The 20,805-nt window shown below is 45.8% G+C and overlaps 1 protein-coding gene across 4 annotated transcripts in view; it reads right to left on the bottom strand.

Moving 5' to 3' along the window:
- The window catches only part of LOC105896901 (epidermal growth factor receptor), a 43,161-nt gene that overhangs the window by 5,011 nt on the left and 17,345 nt on the right, over positions 1-20,805 (bottom strand). For all 4 annotated transcript variants that reach the window (XM_031583565.2, XM_031583568.2, XM_031583567.2 and 1 more), the window contains exons 2-22: positions 13,023-13,174; positions 12,577-12,784; positions 12,107-12,232; positions 11,928-11,996; positions 11,640-11,758; positions 11,259-11,400; positions 10,760-10,876; positions 9,501-9,627; positions 9,309-9,382; positions 8,700-8,790; positions 8,011-8,216; positions 7,220-7,352; positions 6,695-6,785; positions 5,928-6,085; positions 5,532-5,570; positions 4,640-4,781; positions 3,426-3,548; positions 3,063-3,161; positions 2,376-2,561; positions 990-1,145; positions 143-218 (exon numbers count right to left, since the gene is read on the bottom strand). In XM_031583565.2, coding sequence (XP_031439425.1) covers positions 143-218; positions 990-1,145; positions 2,376-2,561; positions 3,063-3,161; positions 3,426-3,548; positions 4,640-4,781; positions 5,532-5,570; positions 5,928-6,085; positions 6,695-6,785; positions 7,220-7,352; positions 8,011-8,216; positions 8,700-8,790; positions 9,309-9,382; positions 9,501-9,627; positions 10,760-10,876; positions 11,259-11,400; positions 11,640-11,758; positions 11,928-11,996; positions 12,107-12,232; positions 12,577-12,784; positions 13,023-13,174 — 2,634 coding nt within the window. The remainder of the gene's footprint in view (positions 1-142; positions 219-989; positions 1,146-2,375; positions 2,562-3,062; positions 3,162-3,425; positions 3,549-4,639; positions 4,782-5,531; positions 5,571-5,927; positions 6,086-6,694; positions 6,786-7,219; positions 7,353-8,010; positions 8,217-8,699; positions 8,791-9,308; positions 9,383-9,500; positions 9,628-10,759; positions 10,877-11,258; positions 11,401-11,639; positions 11,759-11,927; positions 11,997-12,106; positions 12,233-12,576; positions 12,785-13,022; positions 13,175-20,805) is intronic.

The raw sequence follows: 20,805 nt of genomic DNA, 5'->3' as shown, positions 1-20,805 counted from the left end.
TCTCTTCAGTAGTCCCGTATTCATTTAGAAGCACTCAGACGATCCTTTCCACCTGATATTTGTCAACCACCCAATGATGTGAGGCGTTGGCTGAGTGGTTAGTGGTTAGGCCCCTGCATGTCTAATGCGTTTTAAGACTCACCGTAACTCCACACGTCACTCTGATGAGTATAAGTCCAGTGGAGAATGGACTCCAGCGCCATCCACTTGATGGGGACCTGTACGTAAAGAAAGCACGATACATTTGAGTATGTTTATGTGTGTGTGAGTGTGTGTGTGTGTGTGTGTGAGCGTGTGTGTGTGTGTGTGTGTGTGTGTGTGTGTGTGTGTGTGTGTGTGTGTGCCTCTTCTTCTCTTTGTTATGATGTGATTGTAGTACTACACGACTTTACGGAGCGCTGCTTGTTTTATGGACCCTTTGCAGTGGTCACGATCCAGACAGAGACAGAAAAACGTCACATAAGAAATGCATGTGCCTTTATTCGAGAAATACAGGCAACTCAAATGAATATAAATCTGACCACAAACTGTCACACTCCAGTCAAGTCAAACTATCCTTCATCTGAAGCTTCTCTGGAAATTGCTCTCTATCTTTCCAAAATGATGAAACAACAAGCCCTGAAAAGCCCAAGTGTGTTAATTTATCTTCATTTGGCCCTGAAATGAGGCCAGTTCTTGTCATGTGTATTTCATTAACAGTATTACATTTGTTTTACAGAGCAGCCAATGCCTTAACCATCCATTAATGATTAACTCCTGAAATACTATATAGAGTTCCTGCATCATTCAGGTGGTTTCTTGTTTTCAGTGCTTAAACGTGGTTAATATAAAGGGCATTTCAACATACTACACGAATACTCAACTCCACATCCACATCCTTATACAACACATATAATATATAGAACATATCCAAAGTGCAACATTAGCAGACATATAATGGAAACATCTCCTGAATTTAATGAACAAGACTTTGTTCAACTGTCTCTAACCTTGCCTCCATCTGCATGGTATTCCTTCTCGTCAGCGCTGAGAAGTTTGGCCAGCCCAAAGTCGGTTATCTTCACGTGGTTGGGAGTCTTCACTAATACATTCCTTGCCGCTAAATCTCGGTGGACCAGGTGGCGGTCCTCCAAGTAGCTCATACCCTGTGGGACAAACAGCAAAGGACCATGGGTATAATGTGGGGAGTGCTATATCGTACAAGACATTCTCTCCATGTGTTTATGCATTTTAGCTGGAGTATCTCCCCTTACTGCATCAGGTCTGTGGACTATTTTAGCATTGAGGACAGCAGTTAAAGCTGTTAAATAAAAACATAACAATATAAAAAATATAAGCCTAAAATATCATTATGACCACGTAGGTCTGTTTCTACATGTGGGCCTAACAGGTAGTTCTGTAAAGCTAGACTGACAACAATGATGTAATTCTAAAGGCATGAAATAACACTGGCAGTGTGTATTTTTCTCTGTCCGTGTCTGGTAAAATATGAACATATACACACAAAACATTTGCATTTTCACTATTTGATAACAAACACTAAATACTCAACCTTGCATTCAATGATATATTTGCTCTCTAAATACACTTTGTGAATGTTTCTGTGTGCTTTCACAAACACGCAAACGAACTAACTAGGCTACGAGCAGCTGCACACAGCCTTAGTGCTGATCCCTCTGGATAGGTGGTGTGTTTGGAGCCTAGTGCAAATAGCTGGAGGCAAGGTCGAGTTTAACAGGAACGAGATGAAGGAGCGAAGCTCCTGGAGGAGCTGGGGGTAGGGTAGGCTATATAAACCACTGAACCAGGCAAGGTAACAGAACAATAGACAGGTCAGAGAAAACCTCTGTTTAACGGCGGAAAATCTCTCATATATTGGCAGAGGAAATACACTCGAGTGGGAAAAAGTACATCAGAAGATTATTTGTTCAGAAAGGATGCAGAGCAAATAAAAAAACACTTACTGTATATGCAGTCATTATATATTAAATAATGATGTTGAACAAATATGTCCAATTATGGTGAACACATGTGTCCAATATGGTATTCTGAGTAAAGGTATCAAATAGGGTTAATAGTAACAAAAAATATAATCTGGCTGCTGAATGTGTTCCTTTTAGCTGGTGTCATAGCAGCTTCAGAGAAACTCAATGGCACCATATGCTGCTACCAACTGTGACTCAACCCAAAGCCCACAGGTCATGCATTTAGCCTCAGCAATGCCCAGTGCAAGCACAACAAATTCAGACAGTACCGCTCATAAAAATGTTAAGTATTTAGTTGTATAATATTGAGCATATGTGTCCGGCAGCACCCTACACACAAGTAACACACAAGAAGAAGCCAGGATGAATGGCAGGGGGCGGCGGCCTCACCTTGGCAATCTGGACACACCAGTTTAGGAGGATCTGGGAGCCGATGTTGTCCTTGTTCTCGCGGACGTAGTCGAGCAGGCAGCCGAAGGGCATGATCTGGGTGATGAGCTGCACGGGGGAGGTCAGGCCGATGCCCAGGAGCCGGCACACATGGGGGTGCTCCACGCTCGCCATCATGTATGCCTCCTGTGACACACACACACACACACACACACACACACACACACACACACACACACACACATGCAGAAATATATATGCACACACACACACAGATACACACACAGAGACACATACATTCATACGCACACAGACACAGACACACACACACAGACCGGGCATGCATGCACACACACAGAGGCAAAGACAAGTGCACACACACACACACACACACACACACACACACACACACACACACACACACACACACACACACACACACACACACACACAAACACACGCATCAGGGTAAGAGTTAGTGATTGGGAGAATGTGAACAGTTGAAATGCAATACCATTGGCACGTTGTGTTAAACTGAGTTGTTCTTTGATCCTCTGTTTTGTAGTGTTCTGTTACTGATGATGCACCCTTTACAGATGCAAAAGGTCCAACTTCTGTAGATTCTGTGCAGAAGAAATTTTAGGACAGAGGCAAACACCTGTGGTTTAGAGAAAGACAGCGACTCACATCCAAGACCTCTTTGTTGGCTTTGGGAGATGAGACTTCTCTCAGAACTTTGATTGCAACTGGGATCTTCACATCCTCTCCTTCAGGAACCCACAGACCCTGAAGAACATCACATCATGGATCAGACATAAAATTCATAGACAATCACAAATATTTACCCTGCAGCTCAGCTATTTAATCATCAATCAGGTAATGAATAATCAACCAACTAATAAATCAGTCTATCAACCAATCTTTCAGCCAATCAATCAACCAATCAATCAATCAATCAAACGTTAATAAATTACTTAATCATTCAATCAATCAATGTATTTATCCATCCATCCATCCATCTGTCAGCCTGTGTCTGCGTTGACCACCCACCTTGAAGACGGTGCCAAAGGCCCCTGAGCCCAGTACTTTAATCTTCCTGAGCTCTGTCTCCTTCAGGATGCGCAGTAGCGCTTGATTAGGGGCTTCCCCACTCGGAGTTAAAGGTTCCACCAGCTATGAGGACAAACGCACAAAATCAACTGCTGTGATCAACCCACTGGATTCTGATATGGATTATTATTATCCAAAATAATAATGATAATGATAAATAGATTAATTAATTACACACGTGTAACAGAGACTAATGTTGGGAAGCACCCTACTTCAGTCTAACAGAGCTGCCAAAAAAGGCTCTGATTCACTGGCTTATCTTTGGTGGCATGATGGCATCCCATTGCACAATCAAGCAGTCAATCAACCACTATCGAAACAGGATGCACTGCGAGGCAAAGCCCGCCTTGAGTTACGCAGCTGTACAAGAATCTTTACAATCCAAAACGTCACTGGAGGAAATAGTTCCATCTCGTTTCATGTTCAACTGGATTGTTTTCCCGTGAGTCATTTCAAAGTACATAGTAGATCATAGTAGCCTGGATGCCAGATGAACTTAGCCCCGCCCACAACATTTTAGGTCGGGAAGTTCGGTCTGGCATTGCTCCGTTGGGGAGAAATTATGCCTGATCAAAAACCTGACCAGAGTCACCAGACCAATCAAATTGTCAGGGCGGGCTTTATACGATGATGGACAGATGATCAACCGTAACGTAATCAACCACGTCACCAAAGCGTTTGGGTTGAATTGGTTTTCAACAAACATGGCTGCCGCTGGAGAGCTGAAATTTGGAGATTCAAGTCTGTTTTAGAAGACATTGACAGCACATTCATTTTGAAAGAGGAACAGAGAAACGTGATCAAGGTATTTGTCGATCGAAAAGATGCTTTTGCCGTCCTTCCTACGGGATCTGGTAAAAGTTTAATGTATCAGATGGTCCCGATGGTCTACGTTATGGTCATACTACGGTGCTCTGATTGGTTCTAGGTATATCCAATTGAGCAAAGAGGCATTTTTTTCCTGGTTCGGTTGAAACACGCCCAATGGAGCAGTATCAGACTCATATTCTGACTAGAATTATGAGTATGACATCGTCAGGCTAAGATCATAGTGGAAGCCAATTAAAAATCTTCCAATCTTCAGATCCAAGTGTTAGAAAATAGGGTATCCCATGTCCACATAGCTCCAAGCACTACTAACGACCTCCTCTCACCTCTCTCTCCTGAAGAAGCCTGCGCAGTGTCCTCTTCCTGCGGATGTGGCGTCGGCGAGTGAGGATGAAGATGCTGAGAGCGAGGATGACAACCACGAGCAGTCCCCCCACCACGCCGGTGGCCACCATCGGCATGTGGGAACTAGAATAGGGGACGAGGTATTTAGCAGATACTTCACAAGGATGCCACTCCTTCCTTGGAGTATGCTAAACAAATACACACACACACACACAACACTTAAGCATACGTGAGCTTGTGCACACATGCACACACACACACACACACACACACACACACACTCTCTCTCACACACATGCACACACACACACACACACACACACACACACACACACACACACACACAAACACACACGCACACACACACACACACACACTCTCTCACACATACACACACACACACACACACACACACACTCTCTCACACTCACACACACACACACACACACACACACACACATACATACACATCGGCATTTCACATACAGTAGATCTTAGGCTTTTAAATGCCACAGTACACAGATGCCACAGCATCAGTTGCCATATTCTCCATTTGTGCATCAAACACATACTTCATAGCCAGCCATGTTTCAGGTTGCACAAAAAGGCATTGCATATATGTCACAACAACTAGAGGTGCCAGAGTGGCGATCTGGATCAATCCGATTGAAATAACGCCCTGAACATGACAAAACACAAGCCTCACATTTCACCCTTGGATTTCTCTTTCCTTTCATGCTCAGGAGGATACAGAGAAGGAGAAGTGTTGCAGCATGTCTCTTATTGTAAGATTTATCACAAAGAAAAACAAAGAAAGATAATAAAAAGACTGTAGGGAAAACAGCCGACAAGATTCATGAGGCAATACTTTACCTTTTTGGTTCACAGCCAGACAAACCAGGTCCACTACATCTGCAGATAAAATCAAAGGAGATATGAAACCTTAGAAAGGTGGAACCCATTTATGTTGCTGTGATTTATCCGTTTTTGTGATTATTTATTGTTTTGGACGAAATAATAAGGGAGGTTGCTAGAAACAGAGAATAAAAGGCTGACAGCCAATCAACAAAGGGATTTATATCTACTGCTTTAAAGCAGTTTGACTATTTGTAATTGTCATATGCACATTATACATCCAATAATGTGTTTGTTGCAACTACAGTCACAGTCCCACAAATTAAAAGTCTCTAACTAAAAAAGTATGTAAATAACTAACTAACTAACTAAATAAATAAATAAATAAATACACAATGTCTCCTTCAGTCCTACCCTTGTGTGCAGTTGACATGGCATGGCTGGCATTCCCCTGTCTGGTCGGGGTACTTCCAGATGAGCAGGTCGTTCTCCCCGGGCATGTTGTGTGGGCAGCGGTGGACACAGTGGGGTCCGTCTTTAAGGTGGAGGCACTCCACACACCGGTCCGGGCCCTACGAGAGTGACACAGCAGGCCGTTTAGGTGGAGGGTCACCCCATTCAAATATATTCACATTTAATCATCATGAACATATGAGAATTATGTTCACTGGAAACATAGTGTGGGTCTGTGTTGTAATGTTTCTTAAAAATGCTCATACAAGGATACAGCAGACTGCTTAGGTGGAGGGGAAGATATATTCACAATGACTCATTAACATATGATATATATATATACATATGAAGTGTTGTAATTATTCTTAAAAATGGTCCTACAAGAAGGATACAGCAGGCCGCTTAGGTGGAGGGTCAGCTCATTCATATATATCCACATTTAATCATCTTTAACAAATGACAATTATCCACTGATAACATAAGCATTTAAGCTTGGGTCTGTGTTGTAATGATTCTTTATAATGATCACTACCCAAACAGCTATCAACAGCACAATCAGATAAGCCTCTAAGAAACTAAATACAAACTTTAATTAAACTTTACACAAACCCTCTGCATTCTGGTCTGGGTTGCTTAACATGTTATTCTGTATTTGAAATGCAGACTCTGCAGGAAAACCTCCCTTTTATAACTCCACTGTGTAAGAGAAGGATAATAATGGGACATACTGGTCCATAACAGGTCGGGCTGCCAATCTGCGGCTTGCATTCCGGGTCACATTCCAGACAGGTCTTGTTCAGCACATACTCTCTCGGAGACCTGGGGCCCAAGACAAGACAACCATTACAGCAGCGAGCAAACAACTGCAGTCTGGCCGCTGTGTTGACAAGGAGCCCCATTAAGGAAGCATTCATGGACTGGACTGCATCTCACTGTGAGCTTATTGTAAAGAGGCTTTAAGTGTTTTTGTAAAACAATGAATAAAATAACTGTTCCGAATGGGTAACTGATGACACAGGGCTAGCAATGTCAGGGTCATAAGTTCAGTTCCCAGGGGCATGACTTCTGCTATCAAATACACCTTTCAGTGGACTCATTGTAAAACTACATTGGGGATGATGATAATTGTTGTTGTTGTTCCCAGGAGAATGACTACTGGCCTCCAATACACCTTTCATTGTACTTATTGTGAAACTGCACAGGATGATGATTGTTGCTGTTGTTGTTGTTGTTGTTGTTGTTGTTGTTCTCACCCGTCCAGCAGTGTGCAGGCCTCCACACAGAGGCCCTGGCGGCTGAAGTACTGGCAGCTGAAGCACATGGAGGGACCGGGGCCCCAGCAGCCCGTCTCTGAGCACAGGTCATCACAGGTGCTGTTCCGTAGCACTGCAGAGGTAAGTACAAGACACATACAGACACACACACACACACACACACACACACACACACACACACACACACACACACATGCATACATATTTACACACACACAAACACACAGCACACACATGCATTCACATACACACACACACACGTGCACACAGGTTTACACACACAAACACACAACACAAACACACAAAACACACACACACACACACACACACACACACACACACACACACACACACACATGCATTAACATTTACACACACAGCACACACATGCATTCACATACACACACACATACGTGTACACAGGTTTACACACACAAACGCACAACACACACACACGCGCATGCATTTACACACACAAACACACACAGAATACAAGAATTAGTGAGTTGAAAAAAAAACATACATGTGAATGCAGAAGCCTATGCATTCACACCCAGACAGAAATCCAGACCACCCCATTACAGTCTTTTCAATCACTTTAGTTCTTGTACCTATACCATGGATACTTTTCCCAAACACTTAACACAGTGGGCTTTACAGACACACACCTCTGCATATCAGTCAAACATCACTTAAACCCTAAGTGTGGAGGTGTGGCATTGCTAAACAACCCCACACCGACGGGTCTCCCTGCCTCCCCCAGTTCTCACCGCAGGCTCCGTCGTTGGCGTTGTTGCTCACCCGGGAGAGCTGTTTGTTGAGCCTTAAGAGCCTCCTCCAATGATCGCTCTTGCCCGTGTAGCAGAGGCGCGGGTTGTTAATTATGACCACGTTGCCATCACTGACCTCCCGCAGCGACCGCAGGCCCAGATGCTCTAGGTGCTGGATTTTCAGGACGGCCAAACTCGTGGATCCCCTGAAGACAAAAGCGGGATTTGCTCAGTCAATTTCATTTGTTCTGTTTACCAAAGATGTCTTTAGCGATATGAGCTGTAACCCCCACAGCCAAACAAAGCTCTAACATTACAAACATCATAGCATTTCTGGTTATCTTTCTATTATGATACTGTTTCTTAAGGAGGTCACTGTCAATAAACAATATCTATTATTTACATTTAATAAAGCACTCTGTCTGTGTTAAAAGCAGAGACCGCAATTCTTGCAAAAGGTTCTTGACATTTGATGTCACTAGCCAATGAAATGACAGCCCTCCTTTCCATTCGCACGAGGCAACACGTTGTGTGACTCAAACTGTTATTGGCTCCAACCACTATACTTGTTTCCCATTTACAGAGCCAGGATTGTGTACAGACACTGTGGTGAGCACCTTTAATTCGTTTTTAGACGGGTGCTGAGAGGTGCTAGGTGCTAAGAGTATTAAACATTTCCAAAAGCTTACTGATGCTTGGTCCTCCCTCGGATGATCTCCAGGTTTTCGAAGGGCCTGAGGGAGGTGAGGTTGTCAGGCCAAGCCTGTATCAGCAGAAAGCCTGTGAGGAGAGACACATAGAACAGCCCTGAGCCGCATGGGGGCCTCAAGCTACACGCTACCTCTCCAGTCTCTCAGCCACCTCTCCAGTCACCTTTCAATCACGCTCAATATGAAATATTCACATTTGTCAGAAATTAATATTTCATGTTGAATTTTTAAAGCTTCGGTGAAAGCTAATAAAATACATTCTGTGGTTCAGTGGTTTGGAATGCGTCACGCTTTAGTTGTTGTGATTTAGTTCGTTTGGGGTTGCTATGCCTCTTCATGGAAAGGAACTGGAAGGGCAAAGAATTGTAGACTTTTATTTAGCCCCCCACAGATCAGTTACTGAAGCACAGGGGCTTCACTCGTATTCAAAGTTTACATTAATTCATTCATTCATTTATTCATTCATTCAAGAATCCATGGTCATAAGTTTAATTCCTAGGTAAAAGTTGTAACTAAATGTATCCCTTCACTATACACTATACTGCTTTCGATAAGACACCTAGAGAGGTCTCTGGAGTAGAGCTGTACCTGAGATTTCTCTCACAGTGCTGAAGATGTCCAACTTCGAAGGATCCATCTTTGGTGTCTTGGTAAATGAGTCACTGAAATACATTGAAAAGTTATTTTCAGTATTTGGGTCACCACCTGACACAGTAGTTTAAGGAAGCGTATAGATGATTCATCAAAGTAAAACTGAAGAAATTGAAATAGTTTTCTCACCCGTTTAAGGAGGTCTCCAGAATAGAAATGTCTCCATTTATTTTGGTGCAGTTTTTGAAGGAGTCGATGTTTGTTGCGTTGATTGTCATGACATCAGCTAGTCGCCCCATTCCAAGTCCATTACAAACTGTATAAAGACGGGGAGAAAATGAATGATTAATATTTAGTAAAAGCACATTGTAATGAATGATATTCATAGTGTGTGGTAGTATATGTCTATAGGTATAACAGTTCAACTATATATATGTGACAAGTCTGTATTTGTGTGCTTTTATTTGTGTCATCTGGACCAAATGAGAGCCCCACAGAAATGCTGTGCATATATGGATATTGAAAGCAATGCATTCAGTTTAGTGTTCCACTCTGCAAATGTTATTATTGATTTGATTGTTAGGTACAGTTTAATACTACTGTTTCATTACAGTCAAACAGTAAAACTACATACACACCGAAAGAAGAATATGCTGAGCTAAGAAGCCTTCACAAAGGAACAATGCGATAGACAATCCTCACCATAGTTGGTATAAAGGATACCAACACATTATATTAATCCTGTTTTTTTCCTATTTAATTTTGGCCAAATATTTAAATTAAATGTTTATTATTCTTATTATTATTATTTAATAGTAATTAGTTACTATTTGTCAATTTGTAATATATATTTATTATGACTTACTAGTAATTATTTACTATGTATTACTGTATATTTAAACTATATATATAAAGATATATTTATAAATATAATATTATAAATCTATATTTATACCTGTATAAGTAAATATATATCTAAACAATATCAGTAATTATACACTTTGTTTACACAGGTGGAGGAACATGTGGAAAACTATTTGGGAATATTCCACATTTGTCATCTATTCTTTCCATTTTGTATTAGCAGTGTCAAACCTAAAGTTGACTGAAAGTGATGGTCACATGGTGTGACATTGTGACCCATGTCAACATTGATGCAGTTCTGACAGGTAAGGACAGTATGTTGTGGGTTGACTGTACAAAGAGAAGACTCAACAGTATGCAGTAATCCACCGATGAAATACAGCATACTGATGTTTTTACATCCAGGTGGATATGATAGTGTATGCGTACATTTAATTAGGATGAAGTGCACAGTGCTGTGACCAACCAGCACCTGACATTAAGTGTCAGCTCACAAGTGACCCAAATATCTTGGGGTTTTGGAATAATGGACACCAAGGGCGTAGTGATATGTAGTGTTTTTTAATATAGTGATTTGTCAGTGCCTTTGGGGCAGGGTCCGTTGCACTGCTTGCACTTGCGGAGGCCATTCTCCTCCACCTCGTATGTGTTACTGCTGCACATACGCACACATGCCCCATGGTCTGTCACCACATAGTTATCTGTCAGAGAGAGAGAGAAAGAGAGAGAGAGAGCGAGAGAGAGAGAGAGAAACAGGACAATTCATAATCAAATACAAAAACCCAACACACTTTCCTTTAAAGTTGGCATAATGTATTACAGCAAACTTTCTGACAGTCAGTACAATAACTAGGTTATTAAAAGCGTATTTCTTTCCTTTCTGTTTCAAAATAACTGTTGAATTCATTACCAGGCGAACTATTTCTGTGTGTATAAAGTATGTTGAACATAATTTTACGTGGTCTCTCACAGTACACACTTGTTTACAATGCATTTCAGACACATTGCCACAGAATACTGAACACTTTTCTTTAATAACTCACGAGGACCGTGTTAAGACATTCAACTCGGAAAGAGACTTACGGGGACAGGTCTTGACACAAGTGGCCCCAAAGCTATATTTGGCATGAGGGTTGACGATAAGCTGGTGACTCTTGGGGTCGTACAACATAAGAGGGGGACAGACATTCTTACAAGTCCCATCATCTTGGAAGTCCTTACAGGCCTACAGTGATGAAAGGAGTCTTAAATATACATTAAATACATTAAATAATGCCCTGGAGCAGCACATTCAGTATGAACTGCTCCATATATAAGACACAAAACATGACAGGGTCTGTGTTATCAGAAATAACATCATGGCTGTCAAGATCCATGACACAAGCCTCGTGGTGTTCTGTCTATGACCAGATCTCACAAAATGGCAGTGCTATGTAGATGCTGCGTGAAGGTGGGTTCACTCACGAAGCACTGTGAGGCATAAGGCCCTGTGCAGCCCCCTGCACAGTGCTCATTGCAGCAGTCACTCGGCTTGGGGCCCTTGCACCGGCGAGAGCACTGGTCTGCACATATCAGCTTCGTCACTGTGGAAAAACACAAAAGCAGAAGCAATTCCTCATTAATAAGCAGTATTTACTGACACTGGCGATTCCTATGGAAAGTAAATGATTACTAAATATTATGCTTTCAGACAGGTGCTATTTCTGTAGATCTAGTGTGACAGTAGAACAGTAGAAATGGGAAGTATCTCACTAGTTTGGCAGTTTTCAGGTCCTGGGGCCCAACAAGATCCATTGTAGCAACTTGAGTCACAACCTTGGCCTGGATGGAAAACAGAGCAAAACCAAAACATACACTATAAAGTTTCAAAAAGAGTGTGTACTGTTATATGTGTACTATAATATAATATTAAACCAATATAATGCTCTCACAAAAATTGGCAAAACTTGATTTGATGGACACCAGATCTCCATTGTTGACGATGTCTTTCCATTGGATGGTGTCTATGTTACATAGCAGATGGTTGTGGGTGATTTTCACCCCCCCTTTGTGGATTTCTGGGGTGGAACACAAACAAAATGCAAAGGTCACCTATCCATTCCCTTGAACGTGTAATTACTAGTAGTTTGGTGTTTATTATTTCAATCAAGCTTCAGTATGACTTTAATATTGTGCTGTAACATTACATGAAAGATATACACACATATATGACACATATGAAATATAAATACACTCTAATACACTAAGGCAACAACATTTTGTAAAGACAACTTCAACTGGGATGTCACAAAATATGTATCCAGACCTAGACCAACTAAGACCATCAAAAAATCTACACACTACATATAAATGGCTTCAATGCTGTATTTGTCATTCATTTGCAACACTTGACTGCTCTGACCTGTGAGACTGTGCAGGGGCAGTTCCCTGAGGCCACGGGTGATGTTCATGGTGGGTGAGGAGAAGTTCCGGTCGTAGTTGGACATGACGGTGAGGGCAAATCGGTTCTCGTAGAGCGTGTGGCCTCGGATCAACCGCAGGTTCTCCAGTGGGATCGATTCGATGAAGTTAACGGCGATCAACACGTAACCACTCACTTCCTCGATGCTCTGTAAAATGATTGATCATTGATATGTCATGATCAATACATTTGCCTTTGCCTCTCAAAACAAAAGGTTTAGAGAATAAATGCCATTAAAACATCTGATGAATTAATCGATCAAAAACTCAATCAACAACCCAACAAATCAATGAATTAGTCTATTAATCTATCTACATTAACATGATTGTTTCTCAGTCCTTACCCTGTACAATTGGCAAGTGCCCATCAGTGCTTCATTCACTCACCCTAAGGAAGGAGAGGTCATGGTGCTGTTGGACGTAAGTGATCTCCAGGTTCTCCAGCACGATGGTGCAGTTGCTGTACATCCTCACCAGGGTCCTGTAATGCTCATCGTAGTTACCCAGCAGGGTTAGCTTGTTACTTAATCCCTGGCACACTGACAAGAGAAACAGAGGCAAAGACAACTTCATCAAAAAACTCAAACAAATTACTGCTATGGGTAACACAAATGTGCAGACTGTTTATTTAGTTCAAAGAAAAACAATTCACTGAATGAATACACCTTCAAAATGTTCCAATCAAACACTCTTTCAAACAAAACACTTTCTTTTCTGACTTCACTGCACTGTCATTTACTGTAAGGTAAGGGAGTAGCTAACTGACTAATTGGTGCGTTACTGTACTGTATATGTAGGGATCAGCGTGGTGAGCTTGAGGATTACACGCTGAAAGTGTGTGTTTGTGTTCAGGGACTAAGTGTGTGTTGAGAGCTCAAAGTCTTAGCATGTCTGCTTTCAGTCGCCACACACTTTTCACAGCTGAGCTGCTCACGGATGAATAATTAACCAAATAAATTAGCTCCATGCGTACACTACAGTACATCACTACTCAAGTACATTACTACTACAGGGCATTACTACTCAAGTACATTACTACTCAAGTAATAATAATAATAATAATAATTTATTTTATTTGTAATGCACTCTTCATTCAAAAGAATCTCAGAGTGCCATTCTACATTACTATTCGAGTACATCACTACTCAAGTACATTACTACTCAAGTACATCACTACTCAAGTACATTACTACTCAAGTACATCACTACTACAGTACATCACTACTCAAGTACATTACTACTCAAGTACATCACTACTCAAGTACATCACTACTACAGTACATCACTACTACAGTACATCACTACTCAAGTACATTACTACTCAAGTACATTACTACTCGAGTACATTACTACTCAAGTACATCACTACTCGAGTACATCACTACTACAGTACATCACTACTCAAGTACATTACTACTCAAGTACATTACTACTCGAGTACATTACTACTCAAGTACATTACTACTCGAGTACATTACTACTCAAGTACATCACTACTCGAGTACATCACTACTCAAGTACATCACTACTAGGGCTGAACGATTTGGGGAAATAATCTAATTGCGATTTTTCCCCCAAATATTGCGATTGCGATTTAATATGCGATTTTTTTGTTTTATCCTAATTTTTTTCCCAACAAATCGTAATGAATGATGACCAACACAATATTAGATACATTTAGTGTAAAATATTATTTCCCACAATTAAAATTTTTATTTAACTGCTTATTACAGAATCAAGAACAACAAATCGGTGGCTTTGCCACTGTGCATTTAAGTAATTTAAACAAAGTCATTGTAAGAATAAACACAAGGCATGCACTTTTTAAACACTGGGCAAAATTTACCATCTTAAAAAAAAAAAATATATATATAATTTTTTTTTTTTTTTAAGATCACGTTTTTAATCGCGAACGTTGCGGTTAGAAAATCGCGTTCTATCATATCGCGATTAAATCGCAAATGCAATTAATCGTTCAGCCCTAATTAGGGATGCACCGATACCGATACCAGTATCGGTATCGGTGCCGATACTTCGTTAAAATACTCGTACTCGTACTCGTTTTTGAATTGCCGATACCAAGCACCGATACCACTCATCAGTATTTCACTGCATCAAACTGGCTGGGCTATGCTGACACAAAATGTGATTTATTGTCCTACCTGTCCTACCACTCTCTGCCAGACTAGTAAGTAGCTTATTTGCCGTCTTGTGTTGCATTTGCTTGATGTTTGACTGTGTTAGGAAAGTTTGTCATAGTGTCAAAGTATTTCAGTATACAGGTTTCGCTAAATTTAGCTGCTAGCATCTCGTTAGCGATTAGCAATTCCGTTATGCTGCCTTAACGGCGATTTGGGCTCATTTTAAGATAAATGACGACAACAGGAGTAAGGCACAGTATAAGATCTGCACTGCTACGGTGTCGAGGGGCGGAAAGGAAAGTACTTTGAGCAATTTGATTAAACTCCTGAAGACACACCATAGTGCTAAGTACACAGAGTTCACTGATGCTAGTGGCGCAAGACCGAAGTAACCAATCTTAACTGACGTCTTGCAAAAGAAAAAAACGCGCACGCACACACAGAGAGAGAGAGGTAGAGAGAAAGACTGTGCCACATAGGTTAAGTGTGTAGCGACCTGTATGTGTTGATGTGTTAATGTTAATGTTCATTGTGATGTCTGTGTGCCTGTGTGCCTGTGTCCTTGCTCTCTGTCAGCCGCGGCAGCTCATGTGTGGGTTGCTATGCGCTGCGGGGGGCTGGCAGAGTAGCCGGGGGGCGGGGACACCTGGATAAGATAACGTGTTTCTTGTTGTTGAGCCTCTTCGTGCTCGCGGTTTAGTGATGAGCAGTCACAGTGATTAAAGTTCCCATGGATGTAAACAATAAAGTAATCATTTACAGAAACCCCTCTGAGTAGTGCCTGAGATCGCTACAATTGGTGTCAGAAGTGAACTATAAATAAAGTGAGTGAGCTAGGGAGACAAGTTCTTTATCGTTTTTTTTTGGTAGTTAATTATCAGTTTAGCTAGCGGCTACGTTTTTTTTGCGGAGGACATTGTTTAACGTCATGGAGAACTTTTCTGGCGTGAAAGTTAAGGAGGAGGGAGACAGTGGTCCTGGCCGATGGTCTAAGGAGTTTCAGAGGATGGAACAGGCAAGATCTCGGTTACGGGATTCGGCGGCGAGGATGGCTTCGGAGGCTGGCATGGCTGCAGGTTCAAAGTCAAAGTCCCGCGCTGAGCATCCGAGGAGTGGGGGAGGGGCGGACTGTGACTGTAAGAACGTCAATCATGGCGGCGCCCATAGCACATGGCCCTCAGTGAAAACACCCAAGTACGGGGGTAAGTCAGATTGGGAGGCCTTCCATGCACAGTTTGAGTTGCTGGCTCATGCAGGGGAGTGGACGGAGAGAGAGGAAAGCCCTGCAGCTTGCAATGTGCCTCACAGACGATGCATTAAAATGCCTTTTGTTGGGTTAGCCCAGAAGACAGGCATGATTATGGGGCTTTGGTGGCTGCATTAAAGAGGCGCTTTGGACAATGTGTGCAGCCTGGCCTGCTAAAAAATGAACTCAGCAACAGGTACAGACTCCCAGGGGAGCCCCTGCGGGCATTAGCAAATGACATTGAGAGCCTCACTCGCAGGCATATGCACACATGCCACCTGATGTACAGAGCGAGCTGGCAAGAGACCAGTTCATCAGAGCTCTGTCCCCCACTGAGCTGCGGGTGCAGGTACAGCTGGAGCACCCTCGATCTCTGCAGGCTGCATTGGAGTTAGCAGTGGAGAGGGAGTTTGTGTGGGTGTGCCAGCTGGAGGTAGCCACAGTGAGAGCATGCCCATAACAAGAGTGGCAGTGGGCACCAACGATGGCCTGGAGAAGCCGGCATGGGCATCTGAGCTGACGAAACTGATACGGGCTATGTCTATCCAGTCAACCCGTACCCCGCACACATCCCCAGGGTGTGTTGGGGGTGTGGCCAGCCTGGTCACGTCCTCAGGCAGTGCCCAAAAGCACCCAAGGGTCCGGGAACGACCCGGGGTCCGCATAGGGGAGGCTGTGCGGGACCCCAGCCCCATCCTCTTCCTTTTCATCGTCTGCAGGAAAGGCCCGACAACACAGACGGGGGAGTCAGGGCCCACTCCCCCAGAAGCAGACGACAACATGCCCACGGAGCCTGTGGTAGTGTAGGGCGGACTTGTGTTGGGACTTTTGTCACGTCCCAGTGACCGTAGAGGGGGTTCCCTGCACTGCTCTTGTGGACACGGGGTCCACAGTGACACTGGTGAGACCTGATGTGGTGCCAGGCTGGACTCAGTTAGAGCCCACCACTGTGCAGTTGCGCACAGTCACGGCGGGCTGGCCACCCATGAAAGGCAGGGGGCGAAATGACACTGACTGTGGGGGGGAAAGCTGTCCGCCACCCAGTGTGGGTGGCAAGCGTGCAGGACCCGTGCATACTGGGACTGGATTTCTTGAAGGCCACGGGCTGTCAGCTGGACTGGGCAGAGGCACGCTGAGGTTTCAGGACGGGCCTGTCATCGCGTTGTCGGCCGTGACACCACCAGTCGCTGCACCCACTACTTTGCCGGCACGAGAAGTTGGCACGGTAGAGCCGCGGGCCACACCCCTTTTCCCAAAACCCCTCACGACATCAGGGTGCGTGTTTCCCTAACAGGCCACCACTCCCACGCCCACAGCATTGCTGTTCAGTCACCTCCCTCTCAGCTGGAGACAGAGGTGACAGCACCCAACTCCTCTCCACCCCTGCTGGCAGTGCCGGCCCCCAACAGCATGGGCTGCTCGTCTCCGGCCCTGCTGCCCCAGACGGAGGAGGAGGTGTCCCTGCTGCCCCAGACGGAGGAGGAGGCGACGCGGTCTGCCATCACGAAAATCTGGATGGAGAACTGTGATGACCTGGACTCACAACAGCAGGAGCAGTTGTGGCGGCTGTTAGTAGAGTTTAAAGACAGCTTTGCACTGAGGGAGGATGACGTTGGGCGAACACAGCTGGTGGAGCATGAGATTGACACCGGAGACGCCCCGCCCGATAAAGTGCCGTCCCCGCCGGCTTCCGCTGGCACGGCAAGAGGCGTGTGACAAAGCTGTCGGGAACATGCTGCAGGCAGGCGTCATCGAGCCATCAGACAGCCCCTGGGCAGCTGCAAGTGGTCATGGTCCCCAAAAAGAATGGTGAGTGGCGCCTCTGCTCTGACTACAGGCCACTGAATGGGGTAACTAAGAAAGACTCATATCCACTACCCCGCGTGGATGAGTCTCTGGACTTAGTCTCAGGCTCTGCCTGGTTTTCCTCACTGGACCTCCGCTCCGGCTATTACCAGATGCCTCTCGCCCCATCTGCCCGACCAAAGACTGCCTTTTGCACTGGACGTGGGCTCTGGCAGTTTAAGGTCCTCAGTTTTGGCTTATGCAACGCCCCTGCTTCCTTCGCCAGACTGATGGACCAGGTGTTGACTGGCATCCCACGTCAGGAGTGCCTGGTTTATCTGGACGACATCTTGGCACATGGACCCTCTTTCGATGCCGCTCTGTTGTCGTTACGGCGCGTGCTGGAGAGGATCCGGGCAGCAGGGCTGAAACTCCACCCGGATAAGTGCCATTTCATGCAGCGTCAGGTGACTTTTCTGGGACACAGAGTGGGGCGGGAGGGAATTAGCACTGTGCAGGACAAAGTGCAGGCAGTGGCAGACTGGCCCGTCCCGTCCACTCAAAAGGACTTGAAAAGTTTCTTGGGCCTCGCCTCATACTACCGGAGGTTTGTACGGGGTTTTTCGTGCATCGCTGCCCCTCTGTTCCAGCTGTTGCATAAGGACAGAGAGTTTGTCTGGACAGATGCATGCCAGGGGGCGTTCGACCAGCTGCGCCGGGCCCTCAGCGATGCACCTGTGCTGGCTCCAGCTGACCCTCTCTCCCGTTTATGTTGGACACTGACGCCAGTGGGGTGGGTGCTGGAGGAGTGCTGTCTCAGGTGGGTGCAGACGGGGAGAGGGTAGTGGCGTATTTCAGCCGGGTGTTCAACAAGGCTGAGAAGCGCTACTGCGTGACCCGGCGAGAGCTCCTGGCAGTGGTGCTCTCCGTGCGCCATTTTAAAATATTACCTGTGCGGTCTGCCCTTCACTGTGAGAACTGATCATTCAGCTCTCCAGTGGCTGATGTCATTCAGGGAGCCGGAGGGGCAGGTCGCCAGGTGGTTGGAGGAGCTCCAGGCTTATAACTTCACAGTGGTGCACAGGGCAGGAGCTCAACACAGCAATGCAGACGCCCTCTCCCGTCGCCCGTGTGCTGCAGACGGGTGCCACCACTGTGAACGGAGGGAGAGTCGGGAGCATGAACTGTGTGAGGAGGAGCAGCAGCAGCAGCAGCTGAAGGCAGTGCGGCGGGCAGAAGTGGTTGACTGCCGGGAGCTGCAGATGGTGAGTGTGGGGGAATGGAGGCAACAGCAGGAACTCGACCCCGACCTACACCCTGTGCATCAGTGGGTGGAGTCACAGCAGAGGCCGCCATGGGAAGAGGTGGCGAGACTCTCACAGGCCACCAAGGGGCTGTGGTCAAAGTTCAACTCGCTGCGTCTGATCGACGGGGTGCTGCAGAGGGCGTGGAAAGAGCCTGCTACAGGGGAGGAGCGTTGGCAGCTGGTGGTCCCAGAGGGCCTGAGGACAGCTGTACTGCAGGGCATGCACGGAGCCTCAGGGTCAGGCCACTTTGGTGTAACCAAAACGCTCCGCCGCCTCCGCCAAGGCTTCTATTGGGGCCACTTTCGGCGGGACGTAGAGGACTTCTGCAGACGGTGTGACTTATGCACTGCACGGAAAGGCCCAACAGGGCGGTCACATGCCCAGCTGCAGCAGCATCTAGTGGGGGCCCCCATGGAGAGAATAGCTGTAGATGTGATGGGCCCGCTTCCCCGCACAAACAAGGGTAATGTCTACATCCTCTCGGTTATTGACTATTTCACAAAGTGGCCAGAGGCCTATGCCCTCCCAAACCAGGAAGCAGAGACTGTGGCAGATGCCCTGCTGGGAGGCATACTCAGCCGGTTTGGGCTGCCTGACACACTGCACAGTGACCAGGGGAGAAATTTTGAGTCCCGGGTATTTGCTGCCATGTGCAGCCGCCTGGGCATACAGAAGACACGCACCACCCCGTTACGGCCTCAAAGTGACGGGCTCGTGGAGAGGCTTCACCGCACACTGGGTCAGCAGCTGGCCATACTGACATCGGAGCATCAGCGAGACTGGGATGAGCATCTGCCGCTGGTGCTCATGGCGTGCCGGTCTGCAGTCCAGGAGTCGACCACTTGTTCCCCAGCACTCCTCATGCTAGGGAGGGAGCTCCGCACACCAGCAGAGCTGGCCTTTGGGCGGCCTCCAGACGCCCCTGTTGTTCCCCCAGGCCCTGAATATGCGAGGAGGCTCCAGGACAGGCTTGAGTCTGCCCATGCGTTTGCCCGGGTGCATCAGGAAAGTGCTGGTGCAAGGCAAAAGCGCAATTATGACGTGCGGGCACGGGGTAGGCATTTCCAGGCTGGAGAGCTTGTTTGGGTGTACAACCCACAAAGAAAAAAGGGCCGGTGTCCAAAGCTCGACAGTCAGTGGGTGGGGCCCTGCAGGGTGTTGGAGCGGATGGGGGAGGTGGTGTATCGGGTGCAGCTACCGCCACGAGGACGGAAGGTTGCACTGCACAGAGACAGACTGGCCCCCTATCAAGGCAATGCCTTGCCCCAGGTTCCAGGTACCCCACGCACCCAACCCCAACCCCCTGCACTACACACACAAACACCGCACCCCCACAGCCAGTGCCTGATGGGGGTGACCCTGACTCTGTTCCTGTGGCCCCTGGTCTCAGCCCACTTCCCCTGCCCCTGGGTTAAGCCTGTTACCCCCCTTCTCACTACACACACACACACCGCACCCCCCACAGCCAGTGCCTGATGGGGGTGACCCTGACTCGGTCCCTGTGGCCCTCGGGTCTCAGCCCACTCCCCCTGCCCCGGGGTTAAGCCTGTTACCCCCCGTCTCACGTCCACAAAGGGCTAGGAGACAGCCCCAGCGTTATGCAGACTTTGTTTGTTCCCTCGTGGACGAGGAACTTTGTAGTGGGGGGGTAATGTAGCGACCTGTATGTGTTGATGTGTTAATGTTAATGT

This window comes from Clupea harengus, chromosome 17, assembly GCF_900700415.2.
Source record: "Clupea harengus chromosome 17, Ch_v2.0.2, whole genome shotgun sequence".
In the NCBI taxonomy this organism is placed as follows: domain Eukaryota; kingdom Metazoa; phylum Chordata; class Actinopteri; order Clupeiformes; family Clupeidae; genus Clupea; species Clupea harengus.
The sequence above is the reverse complement of the archived record's forward strand: the minus strand, read 5'-3'. Positions and strand labels throughout refer to the sequence as shown.